This window comes from Anomalospiza imberbis, chromosome 1, assembly GCF_031753505.1.
Source record: "Anomalospiza imberbis isolate Cuckoo-Finch-1a 21T00152 chromosome 1, ASM3175350v1, whole genome shotgun sequence".
NCBI lineage: Eukaryota > Metazoa > Chordata > Aves > Passeriformes > Viduidae > Anomalospiza > Anomalospiza imberbis.
The window spans coordinates 76,457,824-76,483,454 of NC_089681.1; the positions used below are offsets into that span (position 1 = coordinate 76,457,824).

A 25,631-nucleotide genomic window follows, 5' to 3' on the forward strand; every position below is an offset into this window, starting at 1 on the left:
TTAATCTGAGGGGACTGGTCTATGTTATCAAACTAATTTCACTATTACATCAGAGCTGCAGAAATTGTCATGGTCTTAAAACTACATCTTAGCTCTTTCCTGAATCACTGCCTTGGAGGTGGCTTGGGGAACAGCTGCAGCATTATGTTTCTGAAAAACATTCCACTGGCAACAGAGCAGAGGCAGTTGGAAAGTTCCAAGGATCATGTGGAATATGAGCTGTGCCTGGGCGGACTCACCACCCAAGGATGACTACCTACAGGAGGATGTCAGGGTTTCAAGAGACTCTGCCCTGCCCTGAGGCAGCACTAACAGCCAGGTGCCTTGCCAGTTTAAAGCTGTTTACACCCTTAATCTCCATGAAGGTCTTCTATGTATGATATCAGAAAGAAAAAAAAGATAATTTCTAAGTAGATATACAGGGATTTAAAATGAATAATGGACTAAGAAAAAAATGTAATTAGAGCATTTAATAGTCATGCTTTCTTCTGTATTGTGTGGGAAGATACTTTTCAAGATCCACTTGCACATCAGATATTATTATAAGACATGACTTAACGCTGACCTTTTCAAGCAACAAAAGATATGAGTATAGAAACAGAATACTTGATACAAAGCAATGAAGCGGGATTAGTTTCTCATATATGTTCCAGCAGGGCAGTAATACCTGTGAATGAATGACAAATAAGGATGTTTTCTGTTGATTTAAAAAATAATTGTTAGGTAAATTTTTAAATGATTTTCAAACTACTCAAAACCTCTTTATGTTTAAAACTAATACATGAGGAAGTTTTAATATATTTATTTCTTATGCTTTCTATTATATCTTGCTTTTTATATTTCAGTAGAATAATAATCTTATTCTAAAACATAGCATTTTCAAGTTTGCCTGAAAATGCATTTCTATCTTTTTAAAGAGAAAACATCAATCAACTTGAAAAAAAAAATCCTTTCGAACAGTCCAAATTACCAATCAGATAAGTACTGAATAAAAAGACCCCACAGCTATAAGCTGCATTTGTTATTATATATACAACAGAGGTTGTTCTGCTGGGGTCTAAAGACTAAAACACTAGTACAAGCACTGGCAAAAAGTCAGTGCCTTCTGAAGACTGGTCAGCTCAGGAACAAGATGAAATCACTGTGATGAAATTGCAGTGAGGAAATAAGGACTAAACACACATTGTCCCCCTCCACCGATAGCAGTAGATGTTGCTATTTATTTTTCTGTTCAGTTCAAATAGCTTAAAAAGATTTCAATACTGTTAATTACCTTAACTACACTTCCAACCATTTTTCTGTATACAAGAATTGTTCCTGCCATCAAAATAAATTGTTACTTAATTGGACAGTGAACAAATCACAGCACTGTATCTCTTTTAGCAGATGAATAGCAAAGTGATATGTTTTCAACTGTGTGTGCCTAAATGCATAATCTATCTCATACAGAGCAGCAAGTGTCCCCATAAAGTGGAAAGGATGCACAAGTGGATTAGGAAAGACTGATAAGCAAATCGTTGCTCTGAATCTTGTCCTGTAGCCTTACAGTATTTGGAGATGTATCTGAGCTATTTGAATAAGAAGTGCTGTTCTGTTACTCCCCTGCTACATAGAGATCAGCAGGTCAAGTCCGATCTTTACCTATCTTCCCTGGAGATTGTGGCCTCTGTTTTCTACAAAAGTTACACTGAATCATCCTAGTTACATTTTTATAATCACTATTTTAATTTTTAATTAGCTAGGAATTGTGGGGAAACAAAGAAGAGACGTGACTTCGTTACTTCTGACTGTCTTTCAGACTAACCAGGGTTTCAGACAAACAGTGAAGCCATTTCCTGCAGCACAAAAGGCCATAAGTGCACTGCATGAATACTTCTGAGAAATTCAGCCACCTCTGAGTGGGTCCTTTGCTCATCGCTCTCGAGTGAAGCATGGGACAGGACCACTCCTCCAAGTGGAGCAGCAGCTCAACCCATGTAGTCTGTCCCACTTCTCAGGTCACACCTCTTCCAACCCATTGTTTCTCAAGCTGTAGCCAGATCATGAAACAATACAAAACCCTTCAGTAGTACATCAATGTTTCTGTGTGAAGTTGAGGTAAGGGAGGAGGGATTGGAGCTGTCCATTCTCAGACCAGCATTTCTGCTCCCGCAGCAGGAAGCTCAAGGAAAACTTGAGGACACAACAACCCAGCCTGACGACTATTTAGAGTCCCACACAGAAAGATATTAGTTCAGGTCTTAGAGAATCAGCACCTTTGTAAAAAGCCCACAGTCTCACAAATGACATTCACTGTCAGTTCCATTAAGATGAGTAAAGCCTGGCTAGAGGGTGGACCTGGTCACAATATAATGCCAAGGATATCTGAGCTGCCACTGCCCTTGCCAAACCCCAACAACATGTAACTGAGTGAGAATTGGCTCCCTTCAGATTTTCATGGTTTGGTATGTTATGTTAACACTATATATTTTTCTCCATTGAGACATAGAGATAAGGAAGGAACAACTCAAAAATATATCTCAGTTGAGGGAAAAACATGATAGACAAGGATAAGAACAATTTTTCCCTCAATTATATGAATAATATGGATACTTAATATTCTGTTGTCAATCACTGGTTACAAATTTAGATTTGAAAAAAAAAGGCAAATACAAAAAGCTCAATATTTGGAAATTTTTTTCCTTCTGATCCCTCTGTCTCCCGATTACTGCCTGTTTCACCCCAAAAACTTACTTCTTGCCTTCCCAGGCTTTGTACAAACTGCTGCTGCTTCCCTTTTGCCAGATTTATCTCTTTCTAGACAAAACAGTTATGGGCAACAGACAGCTGAATTATGGACCAGCTAGTCAAATATGCACTTGCCCTTCCTACACCAAATTTCCGCGATGGTGATTGGTCTGACTGTGTTAATAGCTTCAGAATCATAGTATTAGAGCTACAGGCATTTGGCAGCTATTTTTAGCAACATTTTATTATGTATGTTACAATTTAGGCACAGAAACCATAGTGGAAATTTTTCAAAGGCAATAGCTTGCCACTAAGAAATTGCAGATATTGATTCTCTGACACAAAACATTTTGAATCTTAGACTATTATCACAAAAGAACCATAAAAAATGGATGTCTTCATTGCTCTGAAAAGATTGTTTCATCTTACCAAGACTATTACACTTACCCAGCAGATTTCAACTCAGTCAGGAGATAAAATATCCCTAACTAGCTGAAGAAAAACTGCTTTCCAAGAATATAATAATATGATTTCTACAAAGGATATATCACTATGTCATGGAAAGGAAAAACATCAAAACTATTTTTCTGGATATTTTTTGGAAACTTTTTAGATCTACTGCCATCTTTGACACATACATTTCATATATTGTTCCACAAAATTCATTATTGCACGTATTTGATTCTTTTGATGCTCTACTGAAGCTGAAGCATGTTACAAAATATTGGGCTCAGCCTCAACCAAAGTTTTGCAAAAATGATCCTGCATGTCTCTAAAAGGAAGATGTATCTACCTGTTGCTGTCTTGCACAAGCAACTGGGGCAACTACAGCGCAGCAAGTGTGCAGAAGGCCAGCACAATTTTGACAGACAGGGGAAAAACAGTGCTATGACATTTAACAGATTTACAGTAGGACACCACTGGAAAATCAGGCCTTTGCTCAGACCAATGATGGGAATTATAGTGCAAAACAAATAAAGACTGAAGGTTATGTTACTAAATCTAATCTATACAGACTGATCATGACATTGTTCCGACTTATGTTTCCTTTTATGTACTAAAATAAACAGTCTTCACACATTCCAGATCTCATTAACCATTAAGCTTGTGAAATTCAATGTCATGATTGAATAATTAATCCCTATATTTTGGATTTACTATACCTCACTAAACTGTTTGCAGCATCAGGATCGTGTGCCGTTACTGTGCCAACAGGAGTCCCAATCTTTGCGTTTTCATAAACTTCCATGACATAGGAAGGCATAGTGAAAAGCGGGGGTTCATCCACATCGCCGACGATGACCTTCAACATCGTTACATCTTTGAATGGTCCCAAGTGTGAAAAGCGAAAATCCAGGTGAGTATTTGCTCCTTCTATATTAAGTGTATATGATTTCTTTTTTTCATAGTTGAGTGGCTGTTGGCAGAAAAAAAACAATTCTCAGAGACATTCTGTTCTACAGTTTAGCCTGCTAGCAACTTAACAACATCTTTTCTGTTTAACTTAAAATTTATTCATGTTACTGGAAAGGGATGATATTCTCTGATATTCTGGTAGCCACTGCCATACCTTGTATGTAGAAGGATATAAATGAAGCAGGATGGTTTCAATTGTTCTCTACAAAAGAATTTTGGAAAAGATACTAGTTTTGGAAATAACCCTGGGTTTAGAATGAGCCTCAGATTCTACTTTCATGATAATATAATGTCTGGATTTTGTCACCTTTAGGTTTTAATCAGTAAATCCTAAATCCTGAATAAGGTAGAGATTGGTGTATTCTGAATTAAAAGAGCTTCTCATCTTAAATAAAGTTTCATAGACAGCGAAGGGAACATTAAAATTCTTTTGGGCATCTCTTTTATCCTCAATTCAATAAAAGCAACTTCTTGCAGGAAAACACTCACTCACCATAAGAGAGAAGATGTAGTCTATTTCCAACAGTTTCAAAACACAGTCAAATCATTAAAAGAAGCTGCATATGCATGGATTTTTTCTTCTTTAGAACCAGAATTTTTATTGCCACTATGGCATGGCAGAATTCCACCGATACCAGTATCATTCTGTGTGGGCATTGCAGTCTATCTAACAAAAACTCTTCATCCAAGTTTAAAATAGGATTTCCTGTCACCGCAAGGAGCGGCGAAGTAATACATTAGGCAAGACAATATGAGGAACTCAATATATGGCTTGTCACTGTCAGTATGCATTTTGTAGATGAAATCTACAATAAATTTGACTGATGGTGTATAAGAAAAAATGGTCAGGATTTATATACACTTTATATATTTGTTTGATTTCTCCTCTGTGTGCTTAAGGACAATTAATTCATTCTTTGAATTCTAACGGTATAAAGATTTTGTGGCCCTCATATTCTCTGTTTCCCTTTCCTGAATGTAAAATAAAATTTTAAAGGCATGAAAATTTACCATAGCCTAGTAAATTATTACTTTGCTAGAAAAAGTAGCTAAGTATACTACTCAATCAATTTGTAAAGAAATATACATTTTATAAATTCTCAGATGTCTATTAATTTATGGTTTTTTTTGTTATGAGCAGTGAAATATTGACTAATGATTTCCATTTCTCTGCAGCATGTGTGTTCTAAGAATAAACGGGTTTTAAATAGGACTGCAACTTTTATGTCCTCTTGGAAAACTCAGTTTATATTGACAATGACTGAATTAACTTGTACAGGAAGATTAATTTCTCTCAGAAAACACATGAGGAATGATGCAAAGTCTTGTAGTAACAGAAACTCTTTTATCTAGGTCTTTCATCAGAAAATAACACTTTTTTTTTAAGGGAATAATCTATTCAGATGATTAGAAAAACTGACATTTTAAATAGAGTTTTTGCTTTCGTTTGCTTTTTTTTCTTCCTAAACATCTCAATTATTAGCTGTAGATATAAGGTGAGAGACAGACTTGTCTTGTGTCTCTAAATATGCAAATTATTTCTGTATTTACTCAAAATTATCATAAGACTGAAGATCATTGTCTTTCCCAGAAAGAAAGCAAAACATTTATATTTTAGATGAATTAAACAGAATTTTTTTTCATTTGTTCTATTTTCCCAATTAATAATATCTTTCCATTACAATTACCAACATAACTGCAGTATGTATTCATTGGCTATTATGATTCTTATGCCAAACTGAAAATGCCAAATGTAGCCCAGTTGACCAGTTACAGGGCTAACTGGAAAATGCTGCTGTGTACTATACCGCAGTTTGAGTGTCTAATGTGAGACTCCTAAAAGGAATCTCATATTAGGGTAACTGTAACCCCTAAAAAGAGTTACAGAATTTTATGGGAAACAACTATCTGTTTCTTGAACATTTCCAGTCTCATTATACAAAATTGAAGAGACATGGACTAACATTAGACACGTTTTCTGGGAAGCCTGAATGATACTTGCCGACTTGAGGTCAGGAAAGTTCTAACACATTTTCTGAAAATCATGACAAAGGGGGAGCATGGTGACCATTCTTTTTTTGAAGGATACAGAGAATAATAGCTTTTACTAGGCTAATTTGTTTGGGTTTCCTCCAGTTTCTTACTCAAATGAGGAAATGCATGAGGTAAAGTGGAAATACTTCATGACAGTTTGTAATCAATCCTTTGTGGAAGGATCTCTGAGTCTGAAGAATGGCTCCATAGGTGTGTCAGTAAGTTAGATATGAAAGTACTGGATGTTTTGGGTCAGCCCAGAATGAGACTAAACAAGATTCTCACACTCCTTTGCATACAAATGGAGGCACTGAAAATTTTATTTTTCCATCAGAATCTCACATAAGGGAAGTTTTAATATTTTTATGAGGATTTCAGGTTATTAGAGACAATAATATATTTCCTTTTGGCTTTTCTGATGTGCCTACTGTAAATTTTTCTGCAGAAGTACTAGAAGATATATCATTCCATTTTACTGTTATAGAAGGCACTGATATCTGATATAAAGAACCAAAACACTTCTGTTCTTAGTTCAGGTTATTTATTTTGGGTGGGCTTTTAAAAATTCAGCTTGAAACCCAATTTAAATTAAAAGAATTTACAGCACACAGTATATAATATACTTATTAAACTGCATAAAAGTTCTGAGTAAAAAACAGGAAAAAAAAAAGGGAAAAAAACCAAGATCACTTTCTTAATACTGTACAAAGGGATACGGTATCTGAGGAAATAATGGAGGTATTATACACAAGTTTATGTAACTTTTAAGTGCCAAATTTCTGCTTAACTGGAATATACTGTTACTTAAGCAAAACTTACCTCATCTTGTCTTGAGGTAAAAAAGATTAAAATTATTGTCATGCGTATGTAAAAGAACAGGCAATATATGCTTTTGCCATATTCTAAATAATAGTGAAAAAAATTTTGAAGCTGCTTTGCCAAAACCAGTAAGAAATGTGATTTAACAGATTTTTCTATGTCTTTCATTTTGTTGCAAATTCTTCCTTTCTGCTTCATGTTTTATGCATAAATATTATAGTTAATGAACAGTAGCCATGTTGAGGGTACAATGCTCATTTTAAAGAAGAAATAAGAGATTTAGCTATAACAAGGCCATTAGGAAATAAATTCAGCGGTATAAAAAAGACAGTTTATTTTGACGTGGTTGAAAAGGGTGGGTATTAGATAACTTTTACAAAAGACACTGAGTTAAAGCTTTCTTTTTATGATATTGCAAGAGATCTTTTAAATATTTATGAATTATTAAAATAATATTTCCTTGAGTTAGAAACTATTTTTGGTATCTTAAATACATATATATCTATCTGGAAGCAAAAAAAAAAAAATCATGCTTTATAGCAGTTTTTATTTCTTTTTTTCTTTCACATTTTCTCAGGACTTCATTTATCCAACCATTAATCAAGACCAGAATACATATTAGCAATTTTGAATATATACTCACTTTTAATTTTTAGAGTCTATGGATATATATAAAATAAATCTTATAATATATATAATATATTATACATAATACATAATACATAATACATAATACCTAATGCATAATGCATAATATAGAATACATAATACATAATACCTAATGCATAATATATAATATATAATATATAATATATATACTATATTATGTATATACTATATAATACATAATATGTAATATGTAATATGTAATATATAAATAACATGACTCAATAACAACAAATTCACATAAGAACTCTCAACTGACTGGGAAAAATATAGGAACTACACATAAATGATAATTCTGTGATAGCTTGACCAGTAACATTTTAAGTCTTTCGCACAATACTGGATCATTTAGATACCAACTGGAAAGTAAATCAGTCTATGAAAACTGAATTACACATTCAGTGCCACAGATTAACTTTCTATGCCAAGATTCAAGCAGGTTGGGGACAAAAGTAGAATTTTCATCCAAATTTTACATCTTATATGGCTTACCTTCTTCAGAGAGAGAATTCCTTCCCTTGTTTCTTTGTCAGTAGATATGGAAAATACCCCAGAGCCATCGCCATTTATAATCGTATACTTCATGTCTGCATTTGAACCAGTGTCTGCATCATTCGCTTTGATTTTGCCAACTGCTGATCCAACTTGAGCCGACTCAGGAACATATAGTTGATAATGTTCTGAGGGGAAAAAAACATAATAGCTTGGACATTTTCTAGTCAAACTAAATTAGAGAACCATTATCAGCTTGATAGATGTCTGAGTCAATGGAAGGCTATTTATCTATTTTGTAAATTGACAAATAAACATAGGAGTTTTTTAGATCCCTGAAAGAATTCAAAACTAAATTTTATTTTACTTGGGATGCCTTCATTCCCTATTCAAAATCCAAATTACCTAATGTAGGATTTTAGTTTTCACAGCTACTGCTGTACATCACATAATACAGAATTTACTTCATACCAGTGTTTTTACAAGTTTTTATTCTCTATAACCAAAATGTATATATTTCACCAACTTACAATAAATGCATGGTCAAGTAAGTACTTTTGAATAGAAAAATATGTTGCATTTTTTCCCAAAATCCAATCTTTTTTGCAACATTGCATCAACATTTTCAACACTTGATTTTTACTAAAGAAAAATATAATAAATCTTAATGTTTTACCCTTTGCACAAAAATTTTAACTTCCATCCACAGTAAGTGAAAATAAACATAATGGGTACAAAGAAGTATTACACATTTATGCCCATAAATTTTTTTCTTTACAACTCGGGCCTCCTTTCAGGGTTTTTGTAACCTGTTAGGTTAATAATTACTAAGTGAAATATTTTTTGGAAGATAATTTTCTTAACTGTCTCTATGCTTTTGTGTGAAATTTTCTAAAAGGTACAAAAATTTCTGGTGGACAAGCAGCTGCCACATGGAAATAAAAGTGTCAAAGAGACATAATGTCATTACGTAAACCTCCATCTCCATCTGCAACTAGGTTGTCGGAGTCCAGGACATCCCTCTGGCTGCCCTGACTGTCTCGTGACCCTGGAAGGGGGCTTGGAGACCTTGTCAAGAAGTCAAAAACACCTGTGAGTTCGATTTTAGCCCATGGAAAAAGCTGCCAACTTTGTATGAGGAATTACAAGCCACAAGGGTTTGAGTAGTGTGATAGTTGAATTAACACAGGGTGAAAAAGAATGGAACTTTGGGGGTTTTAGAATGGGGTTCAGAGGGACAAGATGGAGGGATTTGGGCATGTCCTGACCTTCTTCTCCTTCTTCTTGTCCTCTGTGTCTTGCTGTGATGGTGACACTTTTCTATTGGTTTAAGGTAGAGACGCACTGTCTAACATAAATGATAGATACTGGCACATTATTGTAAATATAGCACACATAGTTTTTAGTATAAAATGTAAACACCACCTGAGATGGCAGACACAGAATGCCATGGCCAACCTGCTGGATAAAACTCAGCAGGTCATGTTATAGATAAGGAAAAATAAACAGCCTTGAGAAGCTGATCCTAGGCACTCCAATTCCTTCTTTGGCTGCACGGGCTGGGAGAACAAGGACTTTTACAATCTTGGGGTCATCCTGACACCTAGACCCCGAGATTAGGCCAGAAAAGCAGTTAAAGAAGATTTCTCCAATAATGTTACCCTTATAATACAGCAGGGATGATGAAATCTACCAGAACTGAAAAGAATAATTCACATCCAATAGAAGGCGTGCACATACCAACAACATACTAATTTCCCATCTAAAAAAACCCAATCTAAATGCTTCCCTAACCATCTGCAGAGTTTACATCACAGTCCAAACACCAGCACAGTAAAAAAAGAAAAATTACTTCTGTCATTTCAGATCTTCTGAAACTCTACCAGGTTCCTTTTAAGTTCATTGAAGACAATCTGTGGCTGTCAATGCAATAGTGCAAAACTGAGTGGCATGACAGTGAATCAGCAGATTTGAAAGGGGACATATAAGAGTTAACATATTGTTATGGTTTGCTGGGCTTAAGCCAGGTAGCATGACTGCAGAGGTGCCCTTGTTAAGCATGTAGAAAAAGAAAGGCAAAATTTAAATTGAATTCAGAGATTAAACCTTAGGTGTGGCAGAAACCCACTGCTGTCTGCATGGATTGAAGAAATTATCAATCTACAGAAGCTGCAATTGAAAAGGGAATAGATGTCATCACTAAAATATAACTGCCTTTATAGTCACCTCCTAGAAAACTGAAGATTTAATTATAAATTTATATAATTCCTTGCACAACAGCTCCTAAACCTATGTATTGTTTTGAATTAATTTTTTCATACAAGCCCATAGTGGCAGTAAATAACTTGTGCTGTGATAAGGATGGACAACTGCACTAATCTTTGCTAGTTAAAGGAAAAGAGATTTCATAGGAATACAAAAAAGTTATTATTCATTTGCAAATCTTAAGGAAAATAAGAAATGTCCAGCAGAATGAGAGAAAAAGTAGAACTTTACAAGTAAAAAATAAAATACCAACATCAATATAACAGGACAATTCAATTGAAACTCATAGTTAATACTTTTTTGCAATTCTTTGATATGCATGTAAAAGCAGCCTACACAAATTCCCACATAAATGCCCTGCAATATTTTGTGCTTACAGATGATGTCAGCTGACACTTTTGTATTGCTGGATGCTTTATTTCATGCATAAAATTATAATAATGGGATGAGATTAATTTCAAAATTTACTTAGTGTTAAAATAAATGCAAAATATGTTTTTTTGACAATTTTGCTCTTCCAAAAAGGAAAAGGTTAAGTCCATTAAGAATATGTTATATAATCAAGCCACGTCAGGAACTGGACGTGCTATAATTCATATGATAGGGTGAACTAATTGGAGACTTTCAAATAGTTGAGCTTGTTCAAATATATCTATCTACATGACACTATGCTCTGCTTTATAATCACACCCCAAGTGTTAGCCATCTGTTTCAGAAAATTGTTTTACTGATACCCGCTTCAAAGACTCTGAAATACTAAAACTTCAAGCAATGCAAATATTTTAAATGACTCATGAATTATGTCAGTTTTTGTAGAACTGAAATGTTAAAAAATGTAGACAGAATTAAAAGAAAGCCATTGAAAAAATAAAAAACTCTTAGTTTATAAGGTCAGAAATGTCACCCAACAAATATTTAACCACTGCTTCATAGAGACAGCCTGACAATATCTCATGCAGACATGAGCCAAATAGATAAATACAAAAAATGCTATCCAGAAAAAACCCACCAAACATGCAAGAAGGTAAAATTAAGCAACATGAAGGTTAAACTATATTACAGACATTTTTTAAGGCTAATGGTGAAATGGGAAATGTTAAACACTAAATAGTTGTTAACTTTATTGCTAGTAAGAGGAACTGACAAAAGGCTCAATCAAGCACTGGAACAGACTTCCCAGAGAAAAGGTCATAGCACCAAGCTGAGTCCAAGATGGATTTGGACAATGCTGTCAGGTATATACTGTGACTCCTTGGGTGCTCTCCATTGGGACTTAGTGACTCACATGTGTCCCTTTAAACTCGGCATAATCTGTGATTCTATTAATGTCTCCTTGGGCATTGGATAAGGAAAGCTTGATAGGACGCTGTAAAAGATGGGATGTGTATTCTGTGAATTTACGGTTCTGTATTGCAAACTATGAGTCTGTCTCAACCCTCTAAATAATTGACTGGGAAGATAGGAGCCCTGAGGATCAGGTATGATCAGTTAATAAGAAAACATTTCCACCAAATCTGACCATGTTGAACAGATTTTTCTTATTCTTCCAGTATTGAAATCTTCTAGGAACTGTTGTGAAGCAGAAATCTTTTGAGGATGGTCTAATTTTTTCTAGAGGAGCTGGCCTGGTTCTTAAAGATCAAGAATCTTGGCTGATTCAGTTCTCAGCTTTTATCACATTAATTCACATGCTTTCCCTTTGCTCATGTAATGAGGAAATTAATACTCTTTTCCAGGTAATGTACTGTATAGGATACCACTTTGTAGGACTTTAATCTATGCTAATTGAAACGTTTTCCAAATTCAAGTATATGATCTTCATCTTTCAATAAACTTTATGGCTTATCTGTCATTATACTACAGAAATTTTAGGGAAAAAAATAGAAATAGAAATTTTATTTATCTTTAGAACAATATACTTCCATTTCAATTAGACTACAGGTAACCTCCAATGCTGTATCTTACTCAGAAAAGAGAGCTCTCTCTGAACCTCTCAAAAAAGAAGCGCAACAGTATTTAATGAAAATCAATAAGCATACTGTTGAAATTATTGTATTTATTAATCTATTCTATTCTGTTGATAATTTTGATTTACTTTTATAATTTACAATGTCTTCTTGAACAGTAGCCATTACTATATTTGACAATGGGAAGGAGAAAAGACAATACAGAACACCAACTTGGGGAAAAGTGTTTATTACACTGGAGGGCAGGGCTGCTGCTCAAAGGGACCTGGACATGCAGGAGAAATGTTCTAAAACAAACCTCATGACATTCAGTGACAGCGCCAGGGGAGGAATAATGCCATTCATCAGTACATGCTGGGGTCAGCCAGTTGTAAAGCAGTTTTGCAGAAAGGGACCTATAAAGGACCTCTCAAGGCTTTACTAGACAAGACTCTTAGTAATTCAATCTAACTGAACCTGCTTTAAGCTGGGCTTTGGATAAGATTACTTTTCAAGTCTCATGTGAACCTATGATCCTGTCGATTGCAAAGGTATGTCTCATGTTTTACTGCCTACCATCTTTGATAAAAATACAGTGGGGCTTCAGCTGTGGGCTGTGCTCAATCTTCCTAGGTAGTTTTCTTTGAGAAAGCTATTCTTCATTCACAGAGCTGCTTCTTTTCATTGCATGTAATAGATTATTCCAGATTTCTCTTTAGCAACTGCAGTCTTTTTAGAAGCCTATTTGTCACAGAATGTCTTGGACATATGTCACATGTTCCTTTACTATGCTTATTTTTAATGTAATAAATCCAATTTTAATCCATCATCATTATAAGTACAGAAACTTTTATGATTGCAGATCTTCAGTCAATTTTATATTTACTAATTTTGATCTGAGTATTCTTTTTGATGACAACATCTCGTTCATAAAACTAAACTGAGTAATTTTTAAGAGGTATGTTTGGCTTACTCTTCTTCCTTCCCAAAAACTCCAATGCTATCGCACTTTCTAAATGTACTTGAATTATAAGTGACGTTACTTTTTATTTGCAAATATGACAATCAAAAAACTTCAAAACTCAAACCCTGCAAACTTTGGCTTGCCTTAAAAGTGTGAAAAATATAGAAACCTTAGGTCAATTAAGGAAAAAAAAAAACAACGCAAATGTTCTTCTTTGATGCAAGAGACTACTTTGGCTGAAAGAAGACTTGTACTTCTAAATGTCTCTGATTTTTACGACTCAGTGTAGAACAGGAGTTATGATTGTGATTAAGAATTTAACCAGTGATGAGTTTATGTTCCATGACACTTTGCCTTTAGAGACAATAGCTAAAAGTTCTTGAAAACTTTCTGTCTTCAGAATACTGAACTTTTGATCTTGCAGAACAAAAGTATTCTGTCTTCTTGTAAAAATTGTGATGTTTATGCTGCTCATAGCTAAAAGCAGAAAATTAAAGAAAACTGAGTTTCTCCTGGATTTTCAGATTTACTACTTGCCTGTAGGTATTGAATCCCCAAATACATATTTTCTATGCAAATGACATGAGAAAAGCAACATATGCACTCCATAATAATCACTAATGAGGAATTTAATTGTTAGGTGTGATATGTTGCAGTCTCCAGAGGCTGTGCTCTGTTCAGCATATTTTATGCCGTTTAAAGGGGGACCATTGCTGCATTAGGCAGCTTGGGTAAAGCAGAGAGCAATAGCAATACCTGTAAAAGGGTTAAACTCCATTTTTGGACTGTGTATATTTTGGTGTTAGTATGCTTGCATTTCCCTGGCACTAGTACAGCTAGGATTGTGACCACGCTGGGGTTTCACTTCATAAAGGACATGAAAATTAAGGCTTTCCAAAGAACACTCCTCAAAATGGAGTGTTCCTGCTCCCATTTCTCTACTCTGAGAGAAAAACAAACAACATTCCCTCATTCCCAAAACCATTACAGTCTTATTCAGAAACACATAGAAAAACAAACAAACAAACAAAAAAAAAAACTGCATTTTTTTCTGTCTAGAAAGTTTTGAAATTATTTTGATATGTATGATATATGTAATTCATAATGGATGTGGTACACAAAAATCCTTATGGATAATACTCATTAAAATGAAATAACACTCCATGGTACTGTTATGAGTAAAGCTGATGCACCTAGGTGGTGCTAAAACTCAGTATGTAGACCATTTATTTATTACAAGTATTTAACCTGACTTTAACATAAATATATTTTTTCCCCATCAAACTTCCTGTAATATTTTAATTCCATAAACAATTATTATTGTGGGTTGGGTTGGTTTGGTCAAGGATTTAATTAATGTTAGTTAGACATGTTCCTTGTACCCCTATTCTCCCTCACAGTGGTTTCATTCAGGTGGTTTCCACACAGATCCACGACTAGCTGTCAATCATCTCACTCCTCCCAGAGTTTCTCCTTACATGGTTCTGTCAATCAGGAGTTGTCACTCCCTGTTGGGGTGTCAACCTTGTAACTACTCCTTGCTTCATGAAAGTTCTGTGCCAATCACCCCATCCTTGTATTCCCATTTGTCTCAAAACACCATACCCACCTCTGTTATATCACCATTGGCTGTGAAACTCTACCTCAGTTTAACCCCATAGGGCGAGGCAGGTTTCCACCCTGTCCGCTCACCCCCTATTTAATCTGATGAAATCTATTGTTCGGGGCCATTTTGCCTTACAACAATCTGAGAGCCATTAGCTCAGACCACTCATGGGAGAATAAAGGTTCTCAGTTTCGCAGACAAAGTGTCCTTCTCTCTTCCCTTCGTTTCCTCTCAGTGTCAAGCCACCAAAGCTGCTAACCCCACACTGGGATACTCCGCAACCCTGGAGTGCCCGTAAACATAGCAGCTATGGCCTCACAAAGAAGTGCTAGCCGGCGCTTAACTGCTTGAGGTCGTAATGAGCAGAAAAACCGCAAATTCTGTCACTAAATTTTATTGTCATGAATTTTCATTAAAGGAGAGTTTTACAATAAGATATTCAATACTCTTGAAAAGTACTATATTTAGTTAATTAAATTTTACTGTTAAAACTCATTACGGAAATCACACTTATTCTGCTCAGGAAACAGAACATCATGAGATTTCCAATATGATCAAATGCCATTAAATAATTAATGTCAGATTTCAATGATATATGAAATAATTTGGTAGCTTTAACTTCAAATATTGTGCAAATATCAGAGCATACCATTCTTCTCACAAAAAAAAAAAAAAAGGAAGAAGACAATTAAACAAATAATTTTAGATAACATTTTCTAGTCTATGGAAGCATACACTCAAAGATGCATATACTTTTATTTCATATGTCTTAACTCCCTTTTGAAACTTAATGAACACATCTCAAGTAATGTGTTTCTCATATGTCCAAGGCATCCCACAGATGAATGATTGATTCTAGCACATCACAGAGATACAGTATCTCTCTTACAAAGAGAGAAATTTTTAAAAATCACTCAGCAAGGCTTGTCGCTTTTACCACTCCCTAAAATAGCTTGTTGTCCTTGTGCAGCAGACTTGCTAAGCAGGTGATTCTAAATATTTCTAGAAAATCAAGTCCCAACATACTTCTCTGTTTAAAATTAACATCTTCCCCAGGTAATATAGGCACACAATAGCAGCTTTCCCCTGTTACCTTTGCTCCTGGCTGTCACAGTCAGGAGGAAGTTTCTGAAAACTGACAGAAATAGAAACCTGATATCTGCCCGCTATTCTGTTTCTGATGTAACTCTTCAGCCACTAAGAAAAAATAGTCAGGGGCCTTGTGATAATTCTCTTGTGAAAATCAGTATACTGAACACCAACTGTACTCACAAAGGAAGTATCACTCACTAGGCATCCATTTTGAAACCTGAGCACTGACTTTGAAACCTCAATCAATTCAACATATATCTACCTTTAACAATATGTGAGAAGAAAAATACTTTTCAGCACCACAATTATGTTGTGCAACTATTTCATCAAAATGTAATAGTCACGCAGATGAGAAATGATGAGCTTGGAATAAGATATTAATCCAATTAAAATGAAAAAAATCTTAATAAATAAACAACCTTTAAAAGTAGAATAATTTCTGGACTGAAATTATTATTATCTTACTGCTTCCTAATACTCACTGGCTACTGGATCGTTGCTGAACTCATCCACATGTAGAATCATAGACTGATAGAATGGCTTGAGTTGGAAGGCTGGTTTTATCTCCAATCTGGTTTTATCTCCTCTACAATGGACAGGGACACCTTTCACTACACCAGGGTGCTCAGAGCCCCATCCAACTTGGCTTTGAACACTTCCAGGTATGGGACATCCAAAGCTTCTCTGGGCAATCCTTTTAACTCAATAGTCTCCAGCAAATTTTTAACCCTTGTCCAATATTAGGCAAATCTAGCAGAAGGACAGAGAACTAAAATTCACTATGATTCTATAAGCCTCTTAGCAGCTACTGGGTGAAAGAAGGAGAAAGACCTGCTAAAATCAATCAGAAAATTTTACTTTCCTCATGACATTTGGCAGGAGCCAAGTGGTAAAGGAGAAGGCAGATAGCCCTGGGCTGGTCACCAGGTAGGACAGAACAGGCTGCAGCACATGGCAGTGGGGAATGAGAGGGTGCTGACAGTTCATGACAGGAAATCATGACAGTTCTCATGGCAGGAAATCATGAGAACTGGATGTACTACATGGAACTGGGGATTCAGAAAGGACCACACTGGAGTATGAGTTTCAAAAGAAAATGAATAGCATATTCTTTTACACTTAGTTTGCTAATGAGTTTTGTTAACAAGGCCAGATAGTGGATACCACTGAAAAGAGTTAATGACTCCTTCTGGGATGTGAGCTAACTTTTTTCAGAACAGGAGCATCTTTATATCACATTCCTATTTAAACATGGCTTGCACGTTTCATACAATGTTTTTGTAAAATAGAGACCAAACTAATTATGCATATACATAATTTCATGTTATATTTACTATTGCTATGAAGCTATCAAGCCTCAAAAATCAAGCTTTATACAAATTTTTCAAAGTCATGAGTTGTATTTAAATTCTGCTTTATCATAAGGAACTGAGCTATTTGTATCAAAACCCAAAATCTACAAATTAGAGTCTAGAAGCAGCAACTATAGATCTTCTGCACACTGGCCAGAATGTAATCATTAGCACTTGATGTACAAAGCATGTCAATAGAAGGCCTCTGCCTAGTGTGATGGTCTTGATGCTATCAGAGTCACTTCATACTAAACAAAACACAGAGAATTTATTAATCTTAAGCAACACCAGAAAATTAGTGAAAGAAAAGTATACAGAATATTTTGATGTAGCGCAAGGCTGACAACAGTGCCATTAGAAGATGGAATAACTTCTATCAAATCATGAAATAAATTTATGACTATGAAATTAAGGCCCTCAGTCATCAACCACATGGATCCATCAGTGGTAAAACTAACAAGAACTGAGAGATGAAAAAATCTTCCCATGCCAAGCACTGTCTGTCAGCTTACATTGAACAGGTAGTTCATTTATTACTTGTCTCTCAAAAGAAAGGAAATTTATGATGAGGTAGGAGAAAGAAATCAGTATTATACAGGAAGCACAAGAAGAAATTGATAAGCAAAAAAATATGCGAGGTTTCAGACTATTCTACTGAATTCACAACCCCTTTCCTACTTTTGAGAAATACTACCATTTTGCAATCAGAATTTTTCAGATATGTTTCCTATACCAGAAATCAGACTGATAATGCAGTCCTGTTTCGTATTATCCCTCCAATTTTTTTTTTTTTTTATATTTTGGAAAACTGTTGTTCTTCTGTTAGGACTTTCTTTGAAAGAAAGTCAACTCTATTTAGAATGAATACAGAGAAAAACACAATAAACCCTTTCAATCAGATATATTTACAACCTTTATTTCTAAGTTTTAAGTAGGGATTTAAAATGTTTCTTTAAGGGGAAAAATCCTGCATATCTTACTGCATTTTGCATGTCTAATGAACACTGATCTACTAAAGTCAGAAAGGTATATCTTTTAAATACATACAACAAAGTATATTTATAAATAAAACAAATAATAGCAGCATCAATCAGATGTACTTCCCAGCACGTTCTCAAGTAAGGTTCTCATACAGTTAGAATCAGATTCAAAACTCACAAGTGTGGTAATGGAGAAAAGGAAACTAACCAAAAGAAAGTCTGTGGTTTAGCTGAGGCTCAGCCTGTCCCAAGGATTATACACTCGATATAGGCAGTTTTGTTTAGCACTTCCCTTGAATTCAATTCTGAATGTGACAAGCCTCAGTAAGTCTCATTTAGCATTCCGTCTAATAAGGAAATTGAAGAGAAATTTAACTGAAAATCATGGCACACGAAGGAAACAGCAAAAATAAATAGTTATTTCTTTTAGGGAAAGACTTGTGTATATAGTTCATGATGGTAAAGTGGCCTTTTTTAGATCAACTGCATTTTCACTCTTTATTATTAACATGTAGCTACTGCTCATTTGCAAGGGGTGTACTTGAAAAGGAGTAAAGAAATAATGTCACTCATAACTGTGTATAGGAATCTTCTGTAAGGAAAAAAAGCAAATGCTTTTATTCTACAAGACTTGTTCTAGAAATAATATTTAATGTTAAAAAGAATAAAAATTAAAATACAATTTTATTCTGCCTTAATAAGTTTTCATTAAATGTGAAATGTTTCGCCATTTTCAATTATATTAGAATCCCTTAAAATGTATAAATTATAACATGAAAATTTTATATTTCTTTGGTTTCTGAAAAAATATTAATACATATAAATACATCTTCCAATGCACATTTCTGCCTGCAAATCAGTTTACCATCTAAACCCTTCCATTCAAAATAAAAGAGGCCCATTCTTTAAACCTGGTAGGTAGAGATCCATTCCTGCATCCATTGAGTCTGCAGGAAACTTAGGATATTCTTTCTTTTTAATTTATCTCTTGTTCAAAGATAAGTTTTTGCCTTTTGCCTTTCCAATAGTTAGGAAGTATTAAATAGAATGATGGATGCAATGAAGAATTTGTGGAACATAAAACTGAAAATTTTTTACTTAAGGGTGTGTTTCAAAAGCTTTATGTTTTCAAGCCTTTGTGAGGCACAGAGAAGATGCTCATTTCTATAACACTCGTAATAAGCCTACTTACTGTTTGGCCAGATTTTATGCAATGTGTATTGCCAGGGAGCTTTGTTTTTCCCTGGAGCCTTGTGATCTCTAAAACTGTTTATAAATCTTTTAATTCAAACAGCTTAATGCATTTCCTGGTGGATGTACCTATAGCTACCAGCCCATTATGTTCTACAACAGCTCACACAATATCTGAGACCAGATTACAACATTCTTGTTGGCCTTGAGCCAATATGCAGAGAAAATGCATTTATGTTCCAGAAGATTTTTAAATAAATTGTCAACTGAATTCAGAATTCCTACCAGATCCCAGCTACTGTGTCAGATCAATGTTTACCCAGTGAGCAGGATAGAAATTAACTTCCTATTAGTGGTCACATTTAGATATTCTATTCTGGTATTTACTCTTCATATATTCATGTGATAATATTATTTGAAATCAACATCAGCAATTCATTTAACTATGATAAAGTCAGGCTCCACCATTGCTCAACAATAGTGAGAAACAGATTTTGACCATCTGAAATGCAATAATTGGTCTTAAAAGTTTAGTTTGGTATAGAGAAAGCAGAAGAAAAAAAAAATTGACAGATACATATGGAAGCCGCCAAAGGCATGTCAGGTTAAATATTTTAAGGAATTGCCTTTTTGCTGTTATCTAACATAGGAACATCATAATTCCCTCATGAGAGCAAAATCACACAGTTGTTGAAATATGCATTTAACAAGGGCTGGAGAATAACCCACATATGAGAACAGTGTACCTTTGTAACCCATCTCAATATTATTCAGTGGTTAGACTGAAAGAAATCTTTGCTAATTTCAGTATTTTAGCTATCCCATCTCTGTGCTTTATCTGGAAATACTGGAAAATTTAAAAATATTAGTGAATCCAAATGCTTTCCAGGCTGCCTTTTCCCCATGAATTTGACTACTAACTGGATTTCGCTAATAGCTTCTTAATTCACTGAAAATCAACATGATTTTCAAATCAGTTATATGTTGAAATTGTACATACTCTGAGGAAACCTGGGTGGATTGTCGTTGACATCTGTGAGTGTGATATTTACAGTTGTTGACCCTGACAGCCCTCCGACCTGCCCAGCCATATCTTTGGCTTGAATGACAACAGAATAATGCTCTCTGGCTTCTCTGTCCATATTATGCAAGGCAGTCCTGATGACTCCTGTGAGGGAAAGAAAACAAACAAACAAAAGATCAGGATTAGCTTGTTCAAGCAAGAGCAAAGGCTGGGCATAACCTTTCTTTAAAGGAAAGGTTGAGCTAAAGTGGTTTTAAGTTGTTTGTGTCATATATATACATATATATATATATATATATATATATGTATATAAAACATATAAAACACAAATCCAGATGCCTCTAGACAATAAACTTGCTGGATAATATGATAAAATTGAAACAATATTTACTAAATCAATTATTATATTATTAAATAATTAATATAACTTATAACTTTCCTAACCCAAAGTTACATTGCCAAAATAACAGTGTTTTCTCATATAATGCTTTAAATAGCTACTTAATATAATAACTAGTTAATTGGAACTCTTACCCCAAGGAATAAGGCACAAAAGTGTTTGATAACAAAAGGTAATTTCTGAATCAATATATTAAATATCTCTTAAAACTACCAAAAAGATAGATTTTCCTATTTGACAAATCTCAAAAAAAAAAATTTCTGTCTTTGATACATGTCAATCATATAGATTTTTGTTTATGCTTGACTTAATTAATAATTTCAAAGTAAAATATAAGACTTTTATTGTTATTGCTATGCTAGAGAAAAAAAACCAAAATTGAATGGTCCTATAAAAAACCTATACATGTAGAAGCAAAAGATTAAAATAAAAGTAGGGAGAGACATCTCTATGAGCATAGCTTCAATTAGGAGACATTTTCCCCCTATGATGATACCTGTAAATAAAACCCTGACAATTTCTTTGATCACAGGCTGACAGAAAAATCATGGAATTCAGTAAAGAGAAATGTCAAGTGCAGTGGTAGGGAACCAGTATGTGCTGTGCACCCACTAGCTGGGAAGGAGCTTTTCAGAAAAGAATCTGGTGTAGTCCTAAAGTTGAGCATGAGCCAGCGATGTGTCCTTGCAGCAAACAAGGCCAGCATTTTCCCAGGCTTCATCATGAAATGCATTGCTAGCCAGTCAAGGGAGGGGATCTTTCCCTTCTGCTCATCAAATCTGGAGTGAGTTTCATAGAAATAAAAAAATATGTAACATGCTCAATTTATTAACATTACATTTTTAAAAGCTAGAATTTTAGCATAACTTCTATTGGACTCTGAAAGTGAGCTCTTGCTACCAATAAGTAAATAGCGTAAAAGTATCAGATGTTGCTTCTAGGTAAATTTTAATCATATAATAATTACTAATGCAAAGAATCTTAACAAGTAGAGCCATATTCTTCAGAAGAACTTTATGTACAGCAAGATTCTCAAGCTTTTTTACTCCCACAGTTTCAGATCATGTAAAAAAGTATTTTCCAGAGCATTATCTTTTCTTGTATTTTAAAATTACTTTATTTGCATTTTTTCAATAAAACCATTTAACCATTACTACTGGTTTAGTTCATCAGTGCTTTTTTACTCAAAATGATACCATTTGAAACAGATTTTTTTTTCAGAAATTGACACATGATATATTGAAAATAACCACAACTTATACACACTATAAATTTCAAAAAGGAAATTTACAGAGTCATTTAGATAAAAAGAACTGCTATGATTTAAATAAGCATTTTCATAAAACCAAATATGGTTCACAAAATCTGGTACTACTGTTCTGAAAATATATTTTACTGATAAATAGGAATATGGGAATGTCCTCGAACTGAGAATGTCCTGCTTTGAATTTTCAAATGAATTGTTTAAGTTTTTTTACATTGAAACCAAACGTATCATGCTTATGCATATGCATGTAAGAAATACGGGATTTTTAAAAAGAACCTTCCATTTCAACTTGCAACAGATCAAATGTAACATAGCAGAACATGCCTTCTACACTATCCTCCCTAGTATTAGCCACTTGCATTTTTAAATTAATTTAAACAAACAGAAATTCCCCTGATTTATGGTTACTTTTCTCTGTTTGCTTCAAGGGGTTTGACACTTAATCAAGGCTTGTAGATAGTTAATAAGGATTTGTGGATGACTAATCATGACTAATCATTTCATCTCTCTCACTTGCAGCAGATTCCTCTTCTCTGAAAAGTGAGACAATGAAATTGGGCAGGCTCTTAATTTCAAAACCTTGTGTGCAAAGTTTAGAATAAAAAAACTAGTTTTAAAGTTTTGATGGGCTGAAGGCAGAGAGTGAGAAAAGATTTAGTTCCCTCTTTTCCCTGGGTTTCATCTCCATTTATACATCCTGAAATCATATCATCAGTATGAGGTATGTAACTACTTTGAGGACTCTAATGCTCTGTCCTTGTCACTTGCAGCTCCAGGAACTCCTGGCAGTGCAGCACTAAAATCATTCATAATCTCAAGTTTCACTATTGATCCAAAAATGTGTAAGAACTTATTTGCCTTTTTCACTAAGATAAAATTAAATGATCCAGCAGTTTCTTTTAAAGCAGGACTTGATCCTGAGTATCTTCTGTATCCTTGTCAGGGGTTGGTATAAATCCCACAAGAAGACAGGAAGTTAATCTTAAGAAAGATATTTCCCTGACTAAAACATTTACCAAAAAAAAAATGAAAAAGAAATCTGTTACAGGTTTTTTAAATTTAAACACAGCCCTAATTTTGCCTCATATTTTTTAGGCAGCACTGTGATCCTGTTAACCAAGTACTTCTCAGCAATGCCTTCAGTATTTATCCATCTTTGGTTGGAAAGGCAAACACGAAAATTAAAAAAAAAAAAAACAAGATGTAGATGTAATTACAAGTACACTCCATACTATTTCTGGTATTAAGTAAAAAATTTCTACTTCTAAAGAAGTTTGACTGCTATCTCAAAAATTAAATACAACATATGGAAGGGTAAATCTACTGGAATGGATCTGAGAAGAACACAGAGGTTTGGACTTCTGCCCTTTCAAATACTCATACCTATTTCCATCTTAAAATTATGAGAGATTTTTTTTTTTTTTTTCCCACATGGAAGGCTCTCCCAAAAAAACATCTTTTCTTTTAACTTCTTTTATAAGTTTATTTACTCTTAAAGCACACCAATTTTGCTAAGGTTTTTTAATTTAATTTTTTTGTGTGTGACAATAGTTTTGGAAAGCACATTTTCCAATTTGAATTTATCTTTCTTGACCATGTATGATAAGAAACCTACTTACTTTCCAATTAAGATTTTAATACCACCTTTTTTAATTGCAACATTTTTATTTTTTATATGGAATGCATTACATTGATGATTGATCTTTAGTTGACTAATAAACCCATGATATTTTTCCCCAGTGACATTTCCAAATTAATGAGACCAGAATTACTGTAGAAACATAGAATCTCTGAATGTGAATAGGACCAATAAGGATCAAGTCCTACCCCCTATTACTCACAGGAATAGCTAAAACTAAACAATATGTCTTATAAGTACTTTTACTGTCTAATGCTATTAAACTTGATTATGCTTTTCTTGCTCTTGCCCATAACCTCATACTCATAACCTTCTCTGTACTGACAGTTCTTCACAACCTTTTGCAATTAAGAAATTTCTTCATGATGGTCCTGTATTTATTCTAAAATTATCAGGTAAAACTGAGAAAAAAGAACTCTGAGATGAAATATTGATATATCTGCTATTGTGGATAGTCTTTTTCTTTCCTGTTCCCCAACACCTCTGGATTTGAGAAAGCTCTGAAAATAACTTCATTTTTGGTAAATTTTACTTCCCTCTCAGGCTCTCTGAATTCATCCTTGTTACTGAATTGCAGTCAATACCTTTTCTTTTATACCAAATTATCTTAAAGGTACTTATATGCTCTGCAGCATCGGACAATGTGTTATGTTGCCCTTTTTAGCACTCTGTGAAGAACCATTTAAGTTACACAAAAGAAAAGCTACAACAGAAGGATCCACTGTAACTGAGACTGCAAAAATCAAGACTTTTTAAATTTGAGTGCAGACAAATACTAAGAAAATATCTGCCACAGCCATGTGCATAGCTATGTATTTACTGAAGTATTTTACTATGTATTTACCTATTGGTCTGGTGCAATTGAAAGAATTTATCTTATTACTTACACAAAATAAGAACTCATTTGCATTCAGTAACAACCTCAGAATTCTAGTCATCTTTATTTTACAGCCTACTCCTGCATGATGTCTGAATTGCCTCATATAAAACATGGTCTATTTTAATATTTTGAGCTCAGAGGTTTTCTATCTAGTGGGGAAAACAAGAAAACAATCACACAATTCCACTTTATTGGCAAACTATTTTGTCATGGAGAGGTAAGTATTTTTTTGATTGGAAAGCTTTCATTCTGTTGTTGAAACATCAGTGTGTTCCTAGATGTTTGATGAAGGGCCAGTAAGTCACATTTGATCCCCCATTTTCTAACTTCTTAAATATCTGTCTTGCCATGATCATAGACAATTATGATTCAAATGTAATTCTAAATATCGATTTAATAGTTAACTAAATGTGGGAGTTTACAATTTACTGAGGGAATTGAAGTATTGCAGCTGGTAATTTCAATAATATTATTCTTTCTTTTGGAATAAAAGCACTATTTTTATCACTACTTTTTCTAGGGTATGAATTTACCCTATTTTATTGTAACTTAATATTCTGAACATATTGTATGTATTAAAACACATTTCAAATTCTAATATTTTTCTACCTTGAAAGAGAAGTACAGTCTTTCCTTTTTAAAACAGATACTGAAAAAGTCAGAAAATACATTTTTTTCCTTAAAATTTCAAAACAAAATTAAAATTTAGAACTCTCAATAGACATTGACTTGAATCTGTGATTTAGTTCAAAATATAACCGTAAATAGAAATCTACAGTATAAAGCTAATGGTCCTACTCCACATTTTGAATTCTTCTGTAACAAAGATGTTTTTTAATCTAGACCTTTGACTCAGATCTGCTTTATATAA

The 25,631-nt window shown here is 34.1% G+C and overlaps 1 protein-coding gene across 9 annotated transcripts in view; it reads right to left on the reverse strand.

Moving 5' to 3' along the window:
* CDH18 (cadherin 18) overlaps positions 1–25,631 on the reverse strand; it is a 527,119-nt gene that overhangs the window by 41,790 nt on the left and 459,698 nt on the right. For all 9 annotated transcript variants that reach the window (XM_068197208.1, XM_068197189.1, XM_068197200.1 and 6 more), the window contains 3 exons: positions 20,551–20,718; positions 8,155–8,342; positions 3,891–4,144 (listed from right to left, as the gene is read on the reverse strand). In XM_068197208.1, coding sequence (XP_068053309.1) covers positions 3,891–4,144; positions 8,155–8,342; positions 20,551–20,718 — 610 coding nt within the window. The remainder of the gene's footprint in view (positions 1–3,890; positions 4,145–8,154; positions 8,343–20,550; positions 20,719–25,631) is intronic.